General features: G+C 52.7%; 1 protein-coding gene across 1 annotated transcript in view; it reads left to right on the top strand.

Annotated features, from left to right (window-relative positions):
- The window catches only part of HSPA12A (heat shock protein family A (Hsp70) member 12A), a 136149-nt gene that overhangs the window by 112313 nt on the left and 3029 nt on the right, over positions 1-20807 (top strand). The window contains exons 6-11 of the mRNA XM_054581230.1: positions 217-321; positions 4761-4877; positions 14336-14507; positions 18087-18173; positions 18769-18873; positions 19557-19815. Of these exons, the coding sequence (XP_054437205.1) occupies positions 217-321; positions 4761-4877; positions 14336-14507; positions 18087-18173; positions 18769-18873; positions 19557-19815 (845 nt within the window). The remainder of the gene's footprint in view (positions 1-216; positions 322-4760; positions 4878-14335; positions 14508-18086; positions 18174-18768; positions 18874-19556; positions 19816-20807) is intronic.

Genomic DNA, 20807 nt, shown 5'->3' with positions numbered 1-20807 from the left:
GAGGTGGGGCCAAGGGGAAAGCCAGGGCCTCCTGCCCAGTACAAGGCATATGCCCCCAGGCCTGTTTTGGGGGGATGCACCTTCTGAGTCTGCCCCTCAAACAGTGGGAAACACAAGTACGGCTCACCAGCTTCCCCGGAACTCTATGTAGCCATTTTCAAAGCTAGAAAGCTGTCTCTCCTTTGCCTTACGGTTTTATTCCTCTCTTCCTGGCAGGACCTCACCTTGGATACAGACCTGACAGCAGCAAATGGCAAGAAAATCAAAGCCCTAGAAATCTTTGCTTACGCCCTGCAGTACTTCAAGGAGCAGGCGCTGAAGGTGGGACACGTGGCAGTGCCAGTGTAGGGGGTGCACTTGCCACCCAGGGCACCAGGAGGGAGGGAGGGAGGGTGGGCTGTGCATTCAGAAAGCAGGATGCCCCTCCTGACTGCTGGGGGCGGGGAGGGAAGATGGTGCAGCCGCCGTGGAACACAGTCTGGCGGGCCCTCCGCAGCTTACACACAGTTATCATAGGAGCCAGCAATTCCATTCCCTGGTGTATGCCCGAGAGAAATGAAAACGCTTATTCATGCAGACACTTGTACACGAATGTTTATAGCAACACTATTCGTAGTAACTAAAAAGTGGAAACAACTCACATGTCTGTCAGTGGAGGAATGGGTAACTAAGTGGTGTGTATCCGCACTGTGGAATATTATTCACCCATAAAAAAGAATGGAGTACTGAGTATGCTACAGCACGGATGAACCTTGAAGTCACTGTGCTAAGTGAAAGAAGCCAGACACAGAGGCTCATGTATTATATGATCCATTTATACCCACTGTCCAGAATAAGCAGCCCCATGGAGACACACAGTTAGATTAGTGGTTGCCAGGGGCTGGGGAGGGTGGGAATGGGGAGTGGCTGCGAAAGGGTATGGGTGATGAGATTAGATAGTGGTGACAGGTGTACAAACCTTGTGAATATTCTAAAGCCCACTGAGCTGTGTACTTTAAAAGGGTGAATTTATACGGTATGTGACACATATCAGTAAAAAAACAAAACGAAAGGCAGGAGACACATGTAGCACCTGCGTGATCTCAGATGAGGCACTCGGCCTCTCCAGTACGCATGTTCCTTACCTGAAGGGGGAGGCAGGTCACTACCCCAGGGGTCATTGGATAGTAAATGAGATAATAGACATGAAGTGCCTTCCTCGGGGCCAGCCCAGAGTAAACACTTGGTAAATGATTGCTGCTCTTCCTCCTCCTCCTCCTCCTCCTCCTCCTCCTCCTCCTCCTCCTCCTCCTCCTCCTCCTCCTCCTCCTCCTCCTCCACTCCCCACTGCCACCCCAGAACCATGGAAGAAGCTGACTCTGTGAGTAGTCCCCTGGGATCGCCCTTGCAAAGATGTGTGCAGTGCGGGCCCAGAATGCGGAAAGCAGCTAATTTCTAAGTGGAATATAGCTGCCCACTCAGTGTGCCCTCCTGTGGGCATGGCGCTGAGTGGGTGCAAATCAAGTGATTAAAGAGCCTCGTGTATTGAGCTTTATGCAAAAACAATTGGAAACTTCAGAAGCATTTGGAATTATGTGATCACTAGAAGAAATTTAGTGAATTCTAAAAATAGAATGGAATAGACTAGGGTGGAATAGACTAGAATAGAGTAGAATAGAATAGAGGGTGGAATTCTAGAAATAGGGCTAGAGGGAGACAAGTAAGAACATAATACAACTTTCATTTATTGAAGTCCTTTTTTTTGGTACTTTTGATGTGCCACCTCCTGCCCAGGTTATGGCAGTATAGAAATGAACACAGTATGAAGGAGCATACAGTAAATTGTCAGTGGGTCAGTGTTGTGAGGGGTAACTGAGTTTTCAGTGTGAGGAGCAGCAGGGCAGGCTCCCTGGAGGAGGTGGGTCGGGGGCCTCTCTCAGGCACAGCTGGAAGGATGGATGTTTCAGGCTGGTAGAAGAGCACAAAAACAGTTCAGGGGAAAGAACATGCAGCAAACAGCCGCGGGAAGCAGGTAGTTTGGGGTTGAAGAAGGGCAGGGTTGGGAATAGAACGGGGCTGTGAGTGAGCTCGGGACGAGATTGTGCAGGGCCTCGAATGCCGAGCCGAGGGACTTCTTGGTGGTGGGGAGCCGGCAAAGGCTTTCTAGCCAGGGGATGGACGCCTCGGCCACCGCCGGGGGGAGTGTTAGAGGGGCGCCACAGGGGTCCCGGGGCCCGCTGGGTGGTGGACAGCCAGGGGGAGACGGCTGACTCAGACCCCGCAGCAGGTTAGTCTGAGGGCTGAGGGCGAGGCCCCGAGACTCGGAGGACCGCGGGAGAAGGTGAAAATGAAGAAGAGCGAGCGGATGGGATGAAGTGGGTCTTGAGAAAAAATTCTGCAAGAAAGGGAGAGGGGAGAGACAGAGAGGAAGGACGTGGGAGGGAGACAGGAAGGCAGGGGTGTGGTGAGGCGCTGGGACCAGGAGAAGGGAGAGTGCTGTCGTTCCTGGGGACAGCAGGGCAGACAAGGAGGCGCACCGAGAGGGGGACCTCTGTCAGCCTGGAGGGCACGGATCCCAGAGGGAAGGCTCAGCGCCCAGGGGCCCAGGCGGCCACGTGGGGGCCTGCCTGCCCGACCACGTGTGACAAATCTGAGAAAGTTGAAGGACCAGAGGGAGGCAGAGCACTCGGGGACCCCGGATTTGGAGGAGGAGCCACAGGGAAACTTTAGGGCTTGAGAAAATCTGTGACACTGGGCCAAGTTGGCCAAGAAGAAAGGAATGAACAGCTCATCTCAGAAGGGAGGAGGCAGAAGGTCAAGCAGGGCCTGGTGGTGGGTGGTTGCGAACGGACTTGTCAGCTCAGCCTCTGGCTCAGGAACTGGCTAGCACCTTCTCCCCGCGGGCGACACGTGACCATGAGGAAGAGCTGTTTGCGGAGATTTACAGGAGCTGGGCCCTCCACGAGGGGGCCGGCTGGTGTTTGAGGGACAAGGGGATCCAGAGGGACTGTTGCATGTTGGACCAGAATAAGCTAAAGTAGATCTCAGAAATCCCATGCTTGACACAGCCTCTTTCAGGAAGGAAGGCAAGTGGAAGTGCCTGACAATGAGACGTTCAATTAACGTCAGGTTCCTTTCTCTCCGAGCTGTGCTCCATCCGCTGGTGAGCAGCTTTTCCGAACAGCTTTCCCTCTCCAGGGAAGGCCGTCACTCAGGGTTTGAGCCTCTTGCTGTTTAGTGTCAGAAACAGTCTGCATGGTAATAGGTGGCTTAGACGCCTTCTCAGCACACGCCACACGCTCACCTGCTTTTGAAGGCCAAGACAGATCTGTAAGGAAATAGCACATGGTAAAAAATAAGGTAGAGCAGAAACAAAAACAAAAAACTGGCTGCTCCACATTGACCCAAAGCAGAGATGTGTTTAAAAAATGTTTAAAAAAAAAGTTTGCTGAATATACATAACACTACCAACTGCACACTTAAAAATAGTAAATTTTATATGTATTTTATCGCAATTAAAAATGAAAAGAAAAATTTAAAGGCAGGGAAAAATAAAGTTTACTGATTAAAGAGGAAGTGAGTTCAGAGAGAGGGTGGGTCAGTCCAGAGATAACTATTTGAAACAATACGGAAAATGTGACATCCGTCAGGGAGAAAAAAAATCAGCAGCCTGTTCGTCTGAACCTTGTCCCCAGAGCCACTCTGAGGCAGAGGTGCATTAGCAGGTGTTTAGGTTTATTTTCAGGCTTGTCTGGTGACTGGCAACAGGAGGGGAGGGGAAAGGAAGGAGCCAGCATTTACGAGAGGTCTTCTCTGAGCCCGACGTTCCCCGTGTGTTCTCATTTAATTTTGCCGCCAACGCCGTGGGTTTGTTTTACTCTCCCCATTTTACAGATGGAAATACCAAGTCAGAACTATGCTAGAGACATATTTTGTCTACGTGGACCTGGTAGAAACCTCCAAGGCCCCTGCTCATCCCATTTATCCACAGGGTTTAACCTTAACTCGAAGTTAAGAACAGCCTGGTTTTTGCTTACGTCATGTCATTCCTATCCTTCCTGTCCTGCCAGGAAAACTCCCCTGATGTGTTGGGCTTGAGGGGGCGTAGATGATAGTGACAACTCTGACAAGTGCCACCAGTTGTTAAGCGTTATTGTGGGCCAGACACTGTTCTAGATATGAGACTACGTGTCCCAGTTGAGTTAAGATGTTGGCTTTTGGAGCCAGCGTCAGAGTCTGGGTCTGAGTCCAGATTTTGGCTCTGCCACTTTCTGGCTGTGTAATCATCAACAAGATAATCTACCGAGGGCTTAGTTTGCCCTCTGTAGAAAAGGAGCCCAGTTATAGTCCCTTCAAACAGGATCTTGGCTGGATTAATGGAGATGAGGTATGTGAAGTACTTAAGGTTGACAGAGAGTACACGCTGATTAAATAGCACTCTCAGGAAACTATCCATCCCTGTAACAACCATATAATTGTTACAGGGTTGTACAGATAAGGAGACTGAGGCCAAGGTTGTCACTTGCCCTCAGTCACATGGCTAGCACAGGGCCAGAAGCCTCTGATCGGCCAGCCTCTTGCCTGCAGTCACATTCAATGAGTGAAGGAGCTGGGGGCTCCCCGTTCGCTGAATAAGCAGCAAACAGACCCTTGCTCCCTGACGCTGATAAATTCTGGAGGCTGTGGAAGTTGAGTTCCTAGCCAGGAAGTCTGGATTCTCAGTGAAGCCGCAGGAAGACCAGCAATGTCCATTTGACCTGCGGCACTTTGCTTGGCTTTAGGAGCTGAGCGACCAGGCGGGTTCGGAGTTCGAGAACTCTGATGTCAGATGGGTCATCACGGTGCCTGCCATCTGGAAGCAGCCGGCCAAGCAGTTCATGAGACAGGCGGCCTACCAGGTGAGCCTGCGGGCAGAGCAGACGGGGCCCCAGGGTGCCCACAGCGGTGACTGTCACCCACTCAGGTGTCCTCCAGCGGGCACAGGCTTCCTCGAGAAGCAGCTAGGGGCTCCCATAGGCAGGGGTCCAGGAGCCTTCCCATGCCTCAGCTTCCTCCTGGGGGAGGAGTGGGGTGCAGACTGACTGGGGGGAGGCGCTGGGCTCCGTTTTCTTTCTGGCTTTATGCATTTCCAGGTCTTGTTGCCACTGTAGAGTCCCTGGGGCTAGGATTTCAAACGGGGGTTCAGACACATTTCTTCATGGGTGAGTGCAATTGAGAATTCCAAGTAAAAGGCTTGGAAAACAAGCATATTTAAATAAGGAAGGACTCAAGACAAGGCCCTTGGAATGAACCAGGGAGATCAGCTCGGTTCTGAGGCTGAAAGCTGTACATACACAGCCGGGAAATAAAAGAAATCTGATTTTCCTCTGCCCGTTTCACCCGTGAATGCACAGGAGCACGTGGGCTGTCACAGCTGTCTGGTGACAGACCCCAGGATGAGGGCAGCGGCACGGTAAGGAGTGTGCAGCCAACACAGTGCCATGAAGACCGAGCATTCCAGGGCCGATGGGTGGCCCATCCTTGTGGGCACCTGGGCTCCTCAGACCCTCACGGCCTCCAGCCTGCACGCTCTTTGCAGACAACCTGTGCCACGACAGGGTTTCCATGAGGGTCTGACCTCCTGGCAAGAACGGCTGGTTGCACTGACCTGCTGCTCAGATTTTAGGTCAGAGCTGGCCCCTGTGCACTTACTTAATTCCTTGGGCTAATGAAAGCCCACCCTGGGGCCTGGGTCAACTCCCTGTGTCCCGAAAATCAGTGTTCTGAGCCATCGGCCTGAGCCAGGCTGGGGAAAAGTCACCAAGGTAATAGATGTCCTCTTGCGCACCGCCACGCCTCTCAGGAGACAGCCACCTTTCCCAGGGGGCATACCTCTGACGTTGAGTTTGTGGCCACGTATGCGAACCTTTCAAAATGCCCACCGAGTCCGCCCTGAGTGCAGGAATGCAGTGCAGTGGGCACCTCGGTGTCATGAATCGCACTGAACGCTTGGGGCTTTACCACAGGCGGCAGGTGGAGTTCCAGGAAGGGGCAGGGTCCCCTCCTTCCCAGCCCCTGTCTTCCTGTCCCTGCCCTAGGCCTCCTCCTCCGCTCTCGCCTTCCTCTCCTCAACGTGAGAATCCAGCTTGGTCCCTGTCACTGCCAAAAATAGATTTGTTTTCATAGGGATGAAGGAAGAGGGTGGAAGTTCCAAAGAGAGGCAACTTCTTTAAAAAGAAAAAAACACAGATGCACTTCAGCTGTCCACAGAAGCCACGGTCTCCTGGACCTTTTCCGTGGTCGCGGCCCTCAAGCGGTGTCCGAAGACAGGACCCCGGGAACGACAGTCTGAGAAGACATGGCCCAGTGTCTTGAGTTTTTCCCAGGAAGGATAGTCAAGATTCATGGTTTTGACTCTCGTTTTCCAGCCCACAGGAAGACTTCAGCAACAAATGTGTGACCCGGAAAAGGGTCAGTTCTTATTTTTAGCTTGAAAAAGAAAGCGATGCAGCGACCGGTAGCCGTGTCAGGGCTGTTGAAGCTCTGGGCCGGCTCTTCCAAGGACAGCATCTCTGAAAAGGTGGGGGTGGGGGGTGGGAACGGAGCAGGGAGAGGCCCCCTAACACGGGGGCAGCTGAGGAGGAAGGAAACTGTCAGAGGGCGTGGCTTCCTCTGGGGTCTGGGCGAATCAAATGGCACCTCAGAGGGAAGAAGGGCCAGCGGGGCAGATGGGGTGAACATCGGTGGATGTAGGGAACTGGCTTTCTGAAGCCCAGAGGTACTGTGCAAACAGGCTGTCGTCTCACTGCTGGGTATTGTTTGTTTGGTACCATGATTGTGCAGCTTAACTTTTAACCCTTTGTAGTTCTGATTGGCTAACTTGTGTTCCATTTACAGTCACTGAATGGATTTCAAGATGGCAGGGACCATTCAATCACTGTTGGCTCATGCATTCATTTATTCATTAAACGAAGCTACGCTCGGGCTGTTCTGTGCGCCAGGACCGGTGTAGGCACCGGATTCATATCCTGTGCAACAGAGACTGTTCTCAAGATGCGTGCCGCTGAGTGGTTCATTGAAGCCTGTCATACTTATGAGAGGGCGCAGAGGGCATGTCAGGGGCACAGTTGCTTTGTTGACTTCCCTCTGGTCTCATCAGCCTGTTTTCTTGAAGAGTCCCCATGACAGAATGGAAATGAAGCTTGCTATTCTGTGACCAAAATGAGCATCCCTCCAACTCTCTCCTCACCCCCATGTATTATATAGAGCAAGAAAGATGCATAGCTGCGATGGTTAATTTTATGTGTAAACCTGACTGAGTTGAGGAGTACTCAGATACTTGGTCAAACATCATTCTGAGTGTTGGCGTGAGGGTGTTTTGGGACGAGATGAACATTTATTTTATTTTATTTTTTAAATAGATAGATAGATAGATAGATAGATAGATTATGTTATTACAGTTGTCCCATTTTTTTCTCCCCTTTATTCCCCTCTGCCCTGCACCTCCCCATCCACCAGCATTCTCACCACCCCGCCCCCCTAGTTCATGTCCATGGATCATACACGTAAGTTCTTTGGCTTCTCCATCTCCTATACTATTCTTAACCTCCTCCTCTCTGTTTCTTACCTATTTATGCTTCTTATTCCCTGTACCTTTTTCCCCATTTGCCCCCCTCCCTCTCTCTTCTGATCTCCATTTCTGTGATTTTGTTCCTGTTCTAGTTGTTTGCTTAGTTTGTTTTTGTTTTTGTTTAGGTTCAGTTGTCGATCGTTGTGAGTTTGTTATTTTACTGTTACAGTTTTTGATCTTCTTCTTTTTCCTTTAACATTTCACGTAATAAGGGCTTGGTGATGATGAACTCCTTTAACTTTACCTTATCTGGGAAGCACCTTATCTGCCCTTCCATTCTAAACGATAGCTTTGTTGGGTAGAGTAATATTAGATGTAGGTCCTTATCTTTCATGACTTTGAATACTTCTTTCCAGCTGCTTCTTGCCTGCAAGGTTTCTTCTGAGAAATCAGCTGAGAGTCTTAGGGGAACTCCTTTGTAGGTAACTGTCTCCTTTTCTCTTGCTGCTTTTAAGATTCTCTCCTTATCTTTAATCTTGGGTAATTAATTATGATGTGCCTTGGTGTGTGCTTCCTCAGGTCCAACTTCTTTGGTCCTCTCTGAGCTTCCTGAACATCCTGGAAGTCTATTTCCTTTGCCAGATTGGGGAAGTTCTCTTTCATTATTTTTTCAAATATGTTTTCAGTTTCTTGCTCTTTCTCATCATCTGGCACCCCTATGATTTGGATGTTGGAACACTTAAAGTTGTCCCAGAAGTTCCTGAGCCTCTCCTCATTTTTTTGAATTCTTGTTTCTTCATTCTGTTCTGGTTGGATGTTTATCTCTTCCTTCTGCTCCAAATCATTGATTTGAGTCCCCGTTTCCTTCCCTTTACTGTTGGTTCCCTGTATATTTCTCTTTATTTCACTTTGCACAGCCTTCACGATTTCCTCCATTTCGTGACCATACTCAACCATTTCTGTGAGCATCCTGATTACCAGTGTTTTGAACTGTGCATCTGATAGGTTGGCTATATGTTCATTGCTTAGTTCTATTTTTGGAGCTTTGATTTGTTCTTTCATTTGGGCCATATTTCTTTGTCTCAGCGTGCCTTGGGAATTGGTGGAAGGGGCGGAGCCTTAGGTATTCACCAGGGCGAGGCAACCCAGGTCGCTGCGTTGTGACGCTATATGTGGGGGAGGGGTCAGAGGGAACAATGCTGCTTTGCTCGGCTCTTCACCAGCTTTCAGGCCCTTCCTCACTACCCACAAGCCAATTGGGCCTTTCTGGTGCTGATTCCTGCATGGGTGAGTTTGTGTACGTTCTAGGACCCTATGGGTCCCTCCAATGGACTCTCCTGCGAGGCTAGGAGTTTCTCCTGCCACCATATCCTCCACAGGTTTTTACCTCCAGGGGTTTTGAGGCTTCCTTTTCCCGCACTGAGACCCTGGATTGCGCGGTCTATCTTGCTCCCCAGCTGGCCCTCCCGGTTTCTCCGCACGCAAATGTGGAACTGCCTGGTCCTCCAGCCGCTGCCTTGCTGCACGTCCTCTCCACCCCGGCTGCCCATCTCCGCCCCTCCTACTGGTCTGGGTGAATGGTTCTTCTTTAACTCCTTGGTTGTTGGACTTCCATACAGTTGGATTTTCTGGCAGTTCTGGCTATTTTTTTGTTTTTAAATGTGTTGTCCTTCTTTTGGTTGTGCAAGGAGGCAAAGTGTATCTACCTACGCCTCCATCTTGGCTGGTAGTCGAAATGAACATTTAAATCAACTGCCTAAATAAAGCAGATTGTTCTCCCTAAGGTGGGTGGGCCTCAGCCAGTCAGTCGAGGGCCTGAAGAGAAAAGGCTGAACCTCCCTGGAATGAGTTGGAATTCCTCCTGCCTGTGTGCCTTCCAGCTGAGGCCTTGGTGGTTTTGTTTTTTGTCTTTTGGCTTGAACTGAAACATCTGCTTTTCCTGGGTCTTGAACCTGCTGGCAAGTTCATTATGGGCTCTCCTGGTCCTCCAGCTTGCTGACTGCAGATCTCCGACTTGTCAGCCTTTATAATCATGTGAGCGAATTCCTCCTCATACATCTCTCTCTATACATATATATATCCTACTAGTTCAGTTTCTCTGGAGAAGTCCAATACTGAACCTGAGCAAAAAACAATTCTTGGCCCACCCAGCTTCTGAGATCCAACAGTGCCCATCAACTCTCCCGCTCAAAGTGCTACCCATCAGCCTGGCTTCAGGGAGAAGAGCCGGAAGGAGGGGGTAGGATGGTCAGGGAAACTGGCCGTGTCCAACGTGCCTGCATGTGAAAACGGAGCCCCTTCTTCTGGGCCCGTGGAAGGTTCCCAGATCCAAAGTACATGGCACAGTCCTGTGGTTCTCCTGAGCCTCTCCTGCCACCAGCCTGGTGGAGGAGGAAGAGGCCTGGCTGCGGAGCAGGAGATGACACCCTGGGCAGCGTCACCCACGGGAGAAGCAGGCCTGGAGCGGACAGTTCTGGGGCTTGGCCCAGAGGCCTGCGATTCACTGCCAGTGAGGGCTGCACTTTACAAAACACAGATTCATCTGTGAGACTCCGGAATCTCCTCTTGTGTCAAGTGCTTGTTGAAAAAGTAGGTCAAATCTCTTCTTTTATGATTCACAGCCTCAGGGAATCTTTAGACCCTTGCAAGCATTCAGTGGGAAGGTGGTAGCAGAAAAAACAGCTGATCCCCCCCACTAAGGTCTTCAGAAGAGTCCTAGAATGGGAGGCAGTTCCACTGAGCCTTGAGGGCTGCATGGAGGAAACAGACCAGGTTATTTCTGGAGGCATTTTGCCTAAATTGTGTAGCTCTAGGTAGGTTCCAGAACCTGTTAAATAAATACTGTTTCCCTACATAGGATGGTTTCATCTAACACAGATTTGCAGCTTGCATTTGCCTCCCTTTCTGAACAAATTGCAGTGAAAAATAATCATACAAAGAAACACACACACACACACACACACACACACACACACACCCCCCAAACAACAACAACCCCATGACACCCAGAGCCGGTGCAGCTGTAGCCCTTTGCTGCGTGACGCTGGGCCAGTGGAGCACTCAGCCATCTGGTCTTTCTCTCAGTGTAAACAGCCCTGGTGGACTTTTCTAGCTGACTGCAGGGCAGAGGAGCAGTGTAGTCAGTGTAGACGCCCATGTCCTTGGCCTCCCTGAAGTCGCCCACCTGCTGCTCCTCTCCCGCTGCCCCAGATGCGCGGAGGAGTCCAATGGGGTAGCGTGCTCTTGGTGCAGACACTTTCCGTTGGCAGAGTCCCCAGGTCATGTCGGCGGAATGCTCGCTCTCATTCAGCTTTGCAGAGGGGAGCGCCGGGAAACTGCAGAACAGGATTCTGGCTGGACAGATGCTCAGTTCATTCATGTAGCAGCTCCTCGCTGAGCCCCTACTGTGTGCTGTGGAGCAAGAATACTTGCCTGCTGGAGAGTCCAGACATGTCTACGTGGGCCCCAGCAGAGGGAGAGCTCGCACCAGCATAGAAGCCATGGGGCCCCAGCGCTAGAGGCAAGACTGGCAAAATCAAAGAGAGCGCTCTTCTGCTTCAGGTGACCCTGGACTGATCCCAGGCAAATGGCCCCCAGGTCCCCTGACAGCTGTCGGGCTGGTCAGGGGGCTTCTGCTGAGGAGACAGTGTTTATGCAGAAACAAGCCCACACAAAACCTGCACATCTGGGCACTAGACCCGCCGCCCAGAGATAAAGCCAGCTGAGTTTTTGAGTCTGGCAGATTCTCTTGTATTTCCTGCTTTTCTCAGAATCCACAAGCAGCCCCGGGACCCCTCCCTGGGGAGATGGATCTGTCCGGAGCCAGCTGCATCCTCTTTTCTGTCCCTAGACTTTTTGCTGTGGCCACCTTGGGAGCTGCTGGTGGGGGCGCAGCCTCATCACTCCCACTGGGGAGCGTGACGGGCTGGCTCAAACAAATGAGGATGGCTCCTCCGTCCTGGGTCTCTCACACACTGCCTGGCCGTACTCTGACCTGGCCTCCCGCCCTCGGTTGGGGGTCCTCTTCACCTCCACTTCCTGTTTGCGTCTTCTCCTGAGGACCGTCGGAACCCCCCGTGGAAATGGGCCAAAGCTTTAGCTGTGGAACAGAGGCCAGCCCAGCTGGGGAGACAGATGGGAGGCCTCGCCTACCGGGTGCAGCCACGCTGTTTTAGGCACTCGGGTCCCCGGGGTCTTGTACGTTTTCCGGATGCAGGAGCATCCCCCCAGGGGGCTGTGTCAGGCACACCTGGACACTTAGAGCTGGGGAATTTTGCTCAAGGCTCTTCACTCCTCTTGTCTTCTTGATGTGATTTCCCTACGTAGATATTTCACATCTAAGTCCAGGTTCTGCTCAGAATTTCAGGCGAGGTGTGCAAAGGAATGACGTCTACTGTCTGCTCTTCTTTCTGCCCACGCTCCCCCTCGCCCGAGTCCGTACCCCACTTCCAGGCCCAGGCCCAGGCCCTGTGGCGCTGCCTGGCCACACAGGGGCTGCCTGGCAGGTTGACATCCCTGTGGGACGTGATGGCAGTGATGTGCCTTTTGAGTGGACAGGGCCTTTGCCTTTCCTCATTCTCTCTGAGTCCCTGGGCGCCACTCCGGCTCTCTGCGGGTCCCACCTGCCGCCCAAGTTTATCTTCTGTCCTGAAGAGTCTGATGCAGTTAGGCCTGGCTCGTCTTCCCTTCCTCACCCGTGTTGTGGGAGGCCGGCCTGGTAGCTTCTCTTCCCGTTGCTCCTTGACTTTGAAGCGGCCGAAACCCATGAAGGTGGAAGAGTGAACCTGTGAGCGCTGTCCTTTAGAAGGGGCTCCTCTTGGTTTTATTTTGAGGTTCCTCTTCTGGGATCCGGGCGTGAAAGTTCAGAGGTCTGACCATTTCTGGTGGCACTTTGGTGTGTAACCCATGTCCTCTTTCATTGGGTACTGAAACCTCAGCTATCTCTGTGCCAAGGGTGTCTGATGGGACCCTGTGAGAGAGGCTGGGGGCAGGGGACTTTTAATCCTTGAATAGGGAGCAGCAGGAAACCTCATCACACATCTGTGTCTGTGGCCCGTTGACCCATGTCAGCTGAGGGCAGACCCCGCCTCTTCGACTCAGAGACCGAGCTGATGGCCACAGCCAAGGGGACAAGGGACTAGGAGGCAGGTTTCCTGTGGATGGGGCCGGACGCATGGGTGGTTCTGTCTGGTTTTGTGAAGTCGTTCTTCCAGAAGTTTTACCACCTGCTTTAGGCGCCTGGTATCAGCAAAGTGGAGATGTGCAGTCGCCTGCCTGCGGAGGGTTTCTCAGGAAGACGTAACTAGTCGGTTCATGTTGGGTATGATGTAGGCAAGTGTAGGTAGCGTGTCATTGGGTGCTGTCCCAGAGTAAAGGGGTAGAGGTTGTACCTCGAAGCCAGTTGAGGGGGAGCATTCGAGGCTCCGGGGAGCCTTGCCCCAGTCCCCCCGAGGGCCTGGGCCCCTCCCCAGTAGCTGGGCTCACTCAGACCAGGTGAGCTGAGAACCAAGTAAAGAGCCAGGCGGCAAGGCACCAGATTGGGCCTGCGCCTGCTCTGCCACTTAGGGGTTGGATACCTTTGAACTTAAGGAACTCAGAGGTCCATGTCCCAAGAAACCGGGGCCAGTTTCTCACCGTATCTCTCTGAACCTTGGTTTCTGCATAAAGTGGAGGAGTTGGACGAAGGTCCCGAAGGCCCTTTGCATTTCTTACATCAGTACCTGGGCCCCGCTCCCACCCAACAATTGCACCTCCTAAGCTCCCTCCACCAGTGACTGCAGGCCGGCTCCTCCTCGTGAGAGGTCATTGTGCATGCGTGACGTTAGAAAGACCTTCCACCCCTGGCCCACAGGGTGAGGCCACTAAACCTCATGAGCTGGGTGTAGAACTAGGGGCCTTCTACCAAGTGGGTGTGGCACCAGGACAGCATCGCAAGGTTCCCTAGGAAATGGGACCAAAGACAACAAACACTGCGCTGGCAGGGACGAAGCACGCCTCCGTTTTCCATCAGGCAGGCGGCCAAGGAAACCCCGTGGGCTTGAACAGCGCTGACAAGCACGCTGGACCTGGGGCTCAAGGTCAAAGCCATGAGAGGTGGGCAGGGACCTGCTAGGGGCCACGCCAGGCTCCTTTCCCTGAGCACCCTCAGCAGGGTGACCGTAGAGACTCTCAGGCTGGCCCTCTGCACGTCCGGAGGAACGTGACTGGGACGAGCCAGATGTCACGGCAGAAACAATGCTGCTATTAAAGGGACAAGATGACTGCCAGCTGCCTTTGCGCCCACACTCCAGAAAAGGGGGTGCTGTGTTGATTCTGGGGGGCTTGCTCCTGGACCCCTGGAGCCCTCCTGGTCAGAGTTGTGTCCAGCAAAATCAGATGCCTGCGTAGCGGAGGTCTGGCAATGGGCCCTTGCTGTCCTCGGCCAGCAAAGACTGGGGCTCGTTCTGACTCGGTCACACTGGCCTGTTACAAGCCAAACCAGACCATTGGCCTCCCGTCTGATAACGCTTTTCTAAATGTTTGGGCCTTTCCCCCTCGTGCTTTTCAGTTCTGGGCTAAGCAAGCCCCAGATGCAGGCGGCTTTTCCCAGGGTGCTCAGACGGTCTCTTCAGCCACTCCGCAGTGTTTGGGTGCCTGGGATAGGGCCCAGCAGCCAGCCACTGCCAATTTGAAGCCCTGCAGAGGCCCGTGGAGGGAATTTCTCAGACCGGCAGAGCGTGGGTGTCCCTTTCCTGGGGATGTCCCCCCAGGCGTGGGTGTCCTCGGAGCCCGGGAGCCCGGGTCCCAGCCCCTGCCTCTGTCTTCCAGGCAGGCCTGGCCTCCCCCGAGAATGCAGAGCAGCTCATCATCGCCTTGGAACCCGAGGCGGCCTCCATCTACTGCCGGAAGCTGCGGCTGCACCAGATGATCGAGCTGAGCAGCAAGGCCGCGGTCAACGGGTACAGCTCCAGAGACACAGTAGGAGCTGGGTTTGCACAGGGTACCTCTGCTCTCTCTCTCCCCCTCCCTGCTCTCTCCCCTCCCGCCCCTGCATGTGTCTGGGCCTCTGTGATTTAAACGCACTTAGTGCTGTAGAAGAATCCAGGTGCTCCCAGAGAGGTTGGCGTTAAGCATCTCTGTGCTCAGCCCCCCTTTACCCGGCCCACCATGGGGTCCCCGTAAACTTGGCAGTGGGTACCCTGGTTCATCACCCCACCCCCACCTGCCTTGGCGGGGAGGGCCCTTCTTTCCAGAAACTTGAGGGGGGCCCGAGAGCAGTCCTTGGCCTTGCATTTTACTAAGCTCTTAATCTTTCTTGTCTGTTAACTGATTCTTAATCTAATCCCATCTGCCTGTTAGTAATTCCTCCATTAAGACTGTTGACTTACTGCTGACTCACTCATTGAGGCCGCTTGGTGTGTGATGAGCTCATTATGTGTTTTAGCTATAAACCTGGCAAGAGTTTCAACTACAGATGGAAAGGGCTGATTTTTCCTGACCCGGCTGATAACTCACTTAGCTTTGGAAAAGGTCGCCTGCCTAAGGAGACTTGCGGACTTAAGAAGGGATTTAAGAGGGACCTTAAGAGACTTTCTCATACTTACCTGTATGTAAGTGGGTCACAGTCTGGCCCCCAGAACTGTTCTCCCTGGCGGCCCAGGCTCTGTGGGTCTGTTCAGGGCCATGGCGTTTGCAGACCCCTTAGGTCAGGGCCAGCCCACCGCTGTGAGGGACTGGGGAAGCGGATCGGAATGCTGCGGGTGGCGCACAGCTCTGGGCTCTGTCCCCAGTGAGGCCCTCGAGGACAAAAACCCACCTGTCACCCACCTGAGAAGCCAAGCCCAGAAGGAGAGGGGTGACGTGAGCGGGCCTGTCCCAGCCCCCTGTAGCCTCGTTCCCGAGTTTTCCTTGGTCCCCACACCCGAGGCACACCCAGGACCTTGGACCCAGGCGCACCCTTAGCAGGTGCATGTTCCTGCCCAGAAGGTTGCCGGCCGGTTCCCTGGGGCCTCTCCTGTTCCCTTTCACAGGGTAATGCTGCCCTGGAGGTGCGCCCTGCATGTCCACCCAGGACGAGGGAGTCTGTGAGCCTCAGCCACATGGCAGTGGCGCAAAGCTCACGGTCACCAAGCCGCCGCCTCAGCCCGCCAAGGCTGTGTGTTCACGCCTCATATCTGGTGCTCCCGGAAAGTGTGCAAACAGGCTTCCCTTTAAGTCTGAGGGCTTGCCTTGCCCTTCCCAGCCGCGCGCGGCCTCAGCGCGTGCCGAGGTCAGCCTTACTGCCGCCTGGGTCGACTGCGTCCTTCTCCATCTTCAGGACGATGCACTTATTTAAACTTCCACCTTCGTTGTTTTAATTAGAAAAAAGAGGAATGACTGGGTTTTTGTCTTACTTGCTGGTAATTAGTTGGTCAGAAAAAGAAATACGTAAGAAGTAGTTAGCTCTTCTTACTACTTCCTAATTATAACACATGTGAGGGGAAAACTGTTTTTGCATGTTTGCCTTCCCTGAGAGCTCAGTTTCAGTTTCCTTTCCTTTCACACGTCCTGTCTCCCCGCACACTGCTCTGTGTCTGTGTCCAGTGCCTTGTGGCCTTTGCTGTTGTCTCCTGTGCTCAGAGCATCTTGATGGTTTTTTAAATCTTCAAATTGTTGACAGAGGCAAGGGTTCCATCTCGGCCTTGGGTTGCAGTTAGAGCCTCTCTCCCAGAAGGATCGGGCGCTGCCCGGGGAGGCCCGGCAGAGCACTTAATCAGGGGTACCCCGGGCGGACCCAGTGCCCTGAGACCCCCCCTCCACCCCCCGGCCGTCCCCTGCCCTGAGGGGACTCCCAGTGGGCACTGCAGTGGAGAACCGGGTCAGCGCCCCGCCCCCAGCCCCACAGCGTTTGCTGTCAGTTGTTTTTTTTTAATCCAGGAGGATTTAATGAGATCAGTAAAGGATACATTTTCACCAAATGGACTTAATTTGCCTGAAAAATGGGATAATTTTTTGAGAGCTCAGAACATGTTTTGTTAGCTTCGCTTGGCCGTTTTTTATGAGGGCCATTTTGTCAGTCATCTAGATTGTTTTAGGAGACCAGATGCCACTACCAGATCTGCAATAGAAATCCGCCTGGAGCCGGCGCTGGGAACAGGAGAGGAGCCCCGAGTCCGGGGGTCCCTCCCAGGCCTGCAGGGGCTCTCCACTCCGGGGGCGGCCTCTCCGCCATAAACCAGGGCCTGAGGAACTCAGAGCTGGCCCAGCGCTGGCCATTCTAATCCCAGGAGAAAATGTTGTTTTGCAAACACTGCTCCCTGCTGAAAGGCTAGAGGGTCAAGGGTCCTTTATTGGATAAACAGCAGCGGACAGATTTGTAGAGCAATTCAAAGTCTGCAGCGCCCGCTTAGGGACTGAAGAAATGGGTGTGGACAAAGTGGGGGAAGGGGCCGCAGAGCTGGGGACAGAGCCTGGGCCTGTGGAATAGGTGGTTGCTCTGAGTCGTGCGTGGTGGCGAGCATTTGTTGGGCACCAGGTCGCGGACGCGGTGCTTTACCTTCGTGATCACCTACGGTGAGCAGGGTCACTCTGGCTGCTCAGGACAAACCAGAGAGCCAGCCCTTGCTCTGCCTCTGAGGAACTGGGGCCGAGTGTTACCATCCCTGTTTTATGAGTGAGGAAGCTGAGGCGAAGGGGGGCTGAGTTGCCCGAATGCCCACCCTGGCTATGCCCTGCTGCCCGCCATGTATCCTTTCACTGCACCTTTCCCCCTTCTTCGCACTTGTATTCTGCTTTTTCAGACTTCGCTTTAAATTGTGAACTCTCAGCAGCATGAGGGTCCCTGGTCGCAGGGTTAATTTCGGGCTGCAGGGCAGTGTGGGAACTGCGAGCCCCATCCCTCCCTGACCTGCTTTCCTCATCTTGACAAGGGTCGATGATTGTGCCCTGTCTGCCTCCCAGGGCTGTCGGAAGGCCAGTGGGAGATGAAGTCCCCCGTGCATGGTGTCTGTCACACAGCCACTAGGTACCCGGAGCCACAGCCAGTTACTGTCCCTCAGTGCTTAGGGAGAAGGTGGTGCTGGGCTTGGCTAGTTTCAAGCGCGCCACCTTGTGGCCAGCGAGCATACTGACTTCAAAAAGGTCAGGAAATGGCTCCGGTCCCATTTATCAGGGATCCAGATTAGAAAAACATGCCCCACTTTCCTTGTATCAGAGTTGATGTGAAACTATTTAACCAAGCGCACTGAAGGCTGTTTGGCAGGCAGCTTCCTCCCTGGGACAGCAAAGCAAGGAAATTGGCCTATTTCATTAACCCATTCCTCCCCACATGTCACCGGAAGATGGGGCTCTCATCCAGGGGAGCTTTTCAGCAGGGTCCAGCCTAAAGCTGCCGTGCAGATGAATGTAGGAAGGCCGGTGGCAACAGCTACTTGCTCGGTAATTCCTGGTGTTGTCTTCATGGAACTGTTTTGATCACGTTTCACTAAATGTTCTGTCCCTAAACCTCCTCATGCTGTGGCCTCCACTGACTGCAGATGACTGACTGTCCGCTTTTTCATGCCTTCTTACCCGTCACCGTTTTCTTTCTGTCGGCCACTAGCTAAGGAACACATACGGCGTAATCGGCAGAGCCGGACCTTTTTGGTGGAGAATGTCATAGGAGAGATCTGGTCCGAGCTGGAGGAAGGTAGCGTCCTTGAATGTCCTTTGCCTTTGCTGGATTTGTGTGTGTGTGTGTGTGTGTGTATGTGTTTGTGTGCGCGTGTGCTGCTAGCACAAATGCTTTCCTATTTGTTCCTTTTGTACTTTTGGAAAATATTCAAAATCAAGTGGTTTTAAAAACTACTCGCCCAAGGAGGGCTTTTTTTGGAGCTGTAATTTTGCATGTTTTAAAACCACGTAGACTCTTTAGAAGAAAGGTAGGGATTGGAATTCAACCGCTCCAGAATAAGTCTTCTGTTAAACAGCAGGTCATTTCATGGCACTATTCACGTGGCAGGAAGTTGTCCATTGGACATGCCAGGTATGCAGCAGCATGTGACATGAATGCTTTAGTCTGCAAGAGCCACGCCTCTGGGATCTTCATCATCCATGCTAACCGGCACTAGCAAACATTATCGGCTTCTTTTCAGTCATGAATAACGCTGTGCAGCTCATTGGCAAACCCCTTGTACTAATGAGAAGCGTTGGGTGTACAGGTCATCACCCACCGCTTGTTTCAGGATGCATTGACAAGTGGTCTATGTAAAGGATGGCTGTTTGTTTGTTTTTTTTTTAACTAGGTGACAAATACGTGGTTGTGGACAGCGGCGGTGGCACTGTAGACCTGACAGTCCATCAGATACGGTTACCCGAGGGACACCTTAAAGAATTGTACAAAGCAACAGGTGAGCGCCTGCATGGCTGACTCTCTCCTTGCTGAGTCGTTTCCCTCGTTTCAGATTTCCCCAGGCATCTCATTGTCTCCTGCCACCTGCATGTGGGATAGTAGGCAGGAGGCGGTACCGGGGCTTATGTAAAGTTGGAAAGCAACGCACAGTTAAATCTCCTCTAAAATGCAAACCACCGTAACATGGGTTTTGGCAAAAAGTGAGCCTGTTTCAGCTCCTAGCCAAGAGAGTTTGCTTCTGAAAGTTGTGGAAGGATGTGACGGAAACCTGGTGTCACTTACAACTTGGTGCTGTGGCTACGTTTTCTGGGATGGTCCCAGGACACCTGGACTTGGGTCAAGATGGCCAAACCAAAGGTCAGGCTCCTTCCCTTGGTTGAGTGGGGGCGATGAGTAGACCACAGGGACCAAGCGAGGTCTGCTTGTTTTCCTGATCCTGTCCTTGGGTGGCTTGGCTGGGAAAACCACAGCACTCTTTAGTTACTTCAATGTACTGATTTTATTTAAAAAGCAGTTGATTTCAAACAGGTTCCTGCATGAGTAATGAGAAGAACCTAAGTGAAGGCGCAGCTTGCAGTCCCCCGCGCAGGGGCAGAAAGAACAGGGCAGGCTGTCTCCCAGGGTCTGGGTTCGGTTCTCGCCGTCTGTAACGCAGTGGGCTCCACTTTGTTCTTGACGCAGGTGGACCCTATGGATCCTTAGGAGTAGATTATGAATTTGAAAAACTCCTGTGTAAAATATTTGGAGAGGATTTTATCGAACAGTTCAAAATCAAGCGTCCTGCGGCCTGGGTCGACTTGATGATCGCATTTGAGTCTCGCAAAAGGGCAGCCGCCCCGGACCGAACTAACCCACTGAACATCACCCTGCCCTTCTCCTTCATCGACTACTACAAGAAGTTCCGCGGGCACAGTGTGGAGCACGCCTTGAGGAAGAGCAAGTGAGTGGGGCTTGCGCTGGATTCAGGACACTCCAGGGGGTGGAGCAGGGAGAAACTTCGCCGCCACTCTTTGGTTGCCCTAAAGTATAGGTCAGTGGGAAAGACAAGACACATGCTGGGTTCTTCCTTCCCATTGGTAAGATTTTTGTTTAAAAAACTGTTGACTTCATAGCATCCTCCAAAGTGACAAATGAACTCTTTTCTTGGCAGGAGCACAGGGAGAGTATCATTAGGAATCCATGGGTTTAAGCATATTTGATGCGTTGTAAACCATGCATTAGTGATGCTCAAATTGTCCCATCTTGGCCCGTGGGAGCCTCTTCGGGTTGGCTCCCGTGTCCTATCGACATGACCTTTGTGGCCTCTAACAGTATTCGCCTTGTGGTCAGTGAAGGTACCCCTGACTTACCTTGTGCATCCCCTGCCACGCCTGTAATTGGTTGTTTCTCTAAGAAGCCCTGGTTCCTCTTAGTGGGAAACCAAGTAGATTGACTCCAGGTCTCTGTGCCTTAGGAGCAGGGTCCCAGCCTCTAATGAGACTAATGTTCTCCCTGCCCCAGGTCCCCTGCAGAAGGCACGTGCTTCTAGCTGTCCCCCGAGTCCTGCCTGCATAGTTCTGGGGCCTGCCGGCTCTCGCTGGGGAGACTGGCCGCGGCCAGCCATTGGGTCGCGCCACGCCACACCACATTGTCCTTTGGCCTAGACCATGGAAAGAATTCCTGGTCTGTGAGACACGGCAGCATCTAGAATGTGAGGCTGGGAGGCGGCTGGTATGTGCTTTGCTTCAGGGACAGAGACAGCATTTGTTTGGTCCTTCTAAACTTGAGCGGAGGTGGGGTGCACCCTGCCCTCAGCAGCCACCGGCATTCCTTTGGCACCACAAAGTTTCCAAACTGTTTCCACAGACGGGGCATTCCACCGCATCTTCACAACAACCCCTGTGAGGGAGGTAGGGAAAGTGGCATTATCGTTGATTTGCAGACGAGAAGCCG

This window comes from Pteronotus mesoamericanus, unplaced genomic scaffold (genome assembly GCF_021234165.1).
Source record: "Pteronotus mesoamericanus isolate MK-2021 breed Mesoamerican mustached bat unplaced genomic scaffold, CSHL_Meso_final contig_657, whole genome shotgun sequence".
NCBI lineage: Eukaryota > Metazoa > Chordata > Mammalia > Chiroptera > Mormoopidae > Pteronotus > Pteronotus mesoamericanus.
This window is presented reverse-complemented; position numbering and strand designations above follow the sequence as displayed.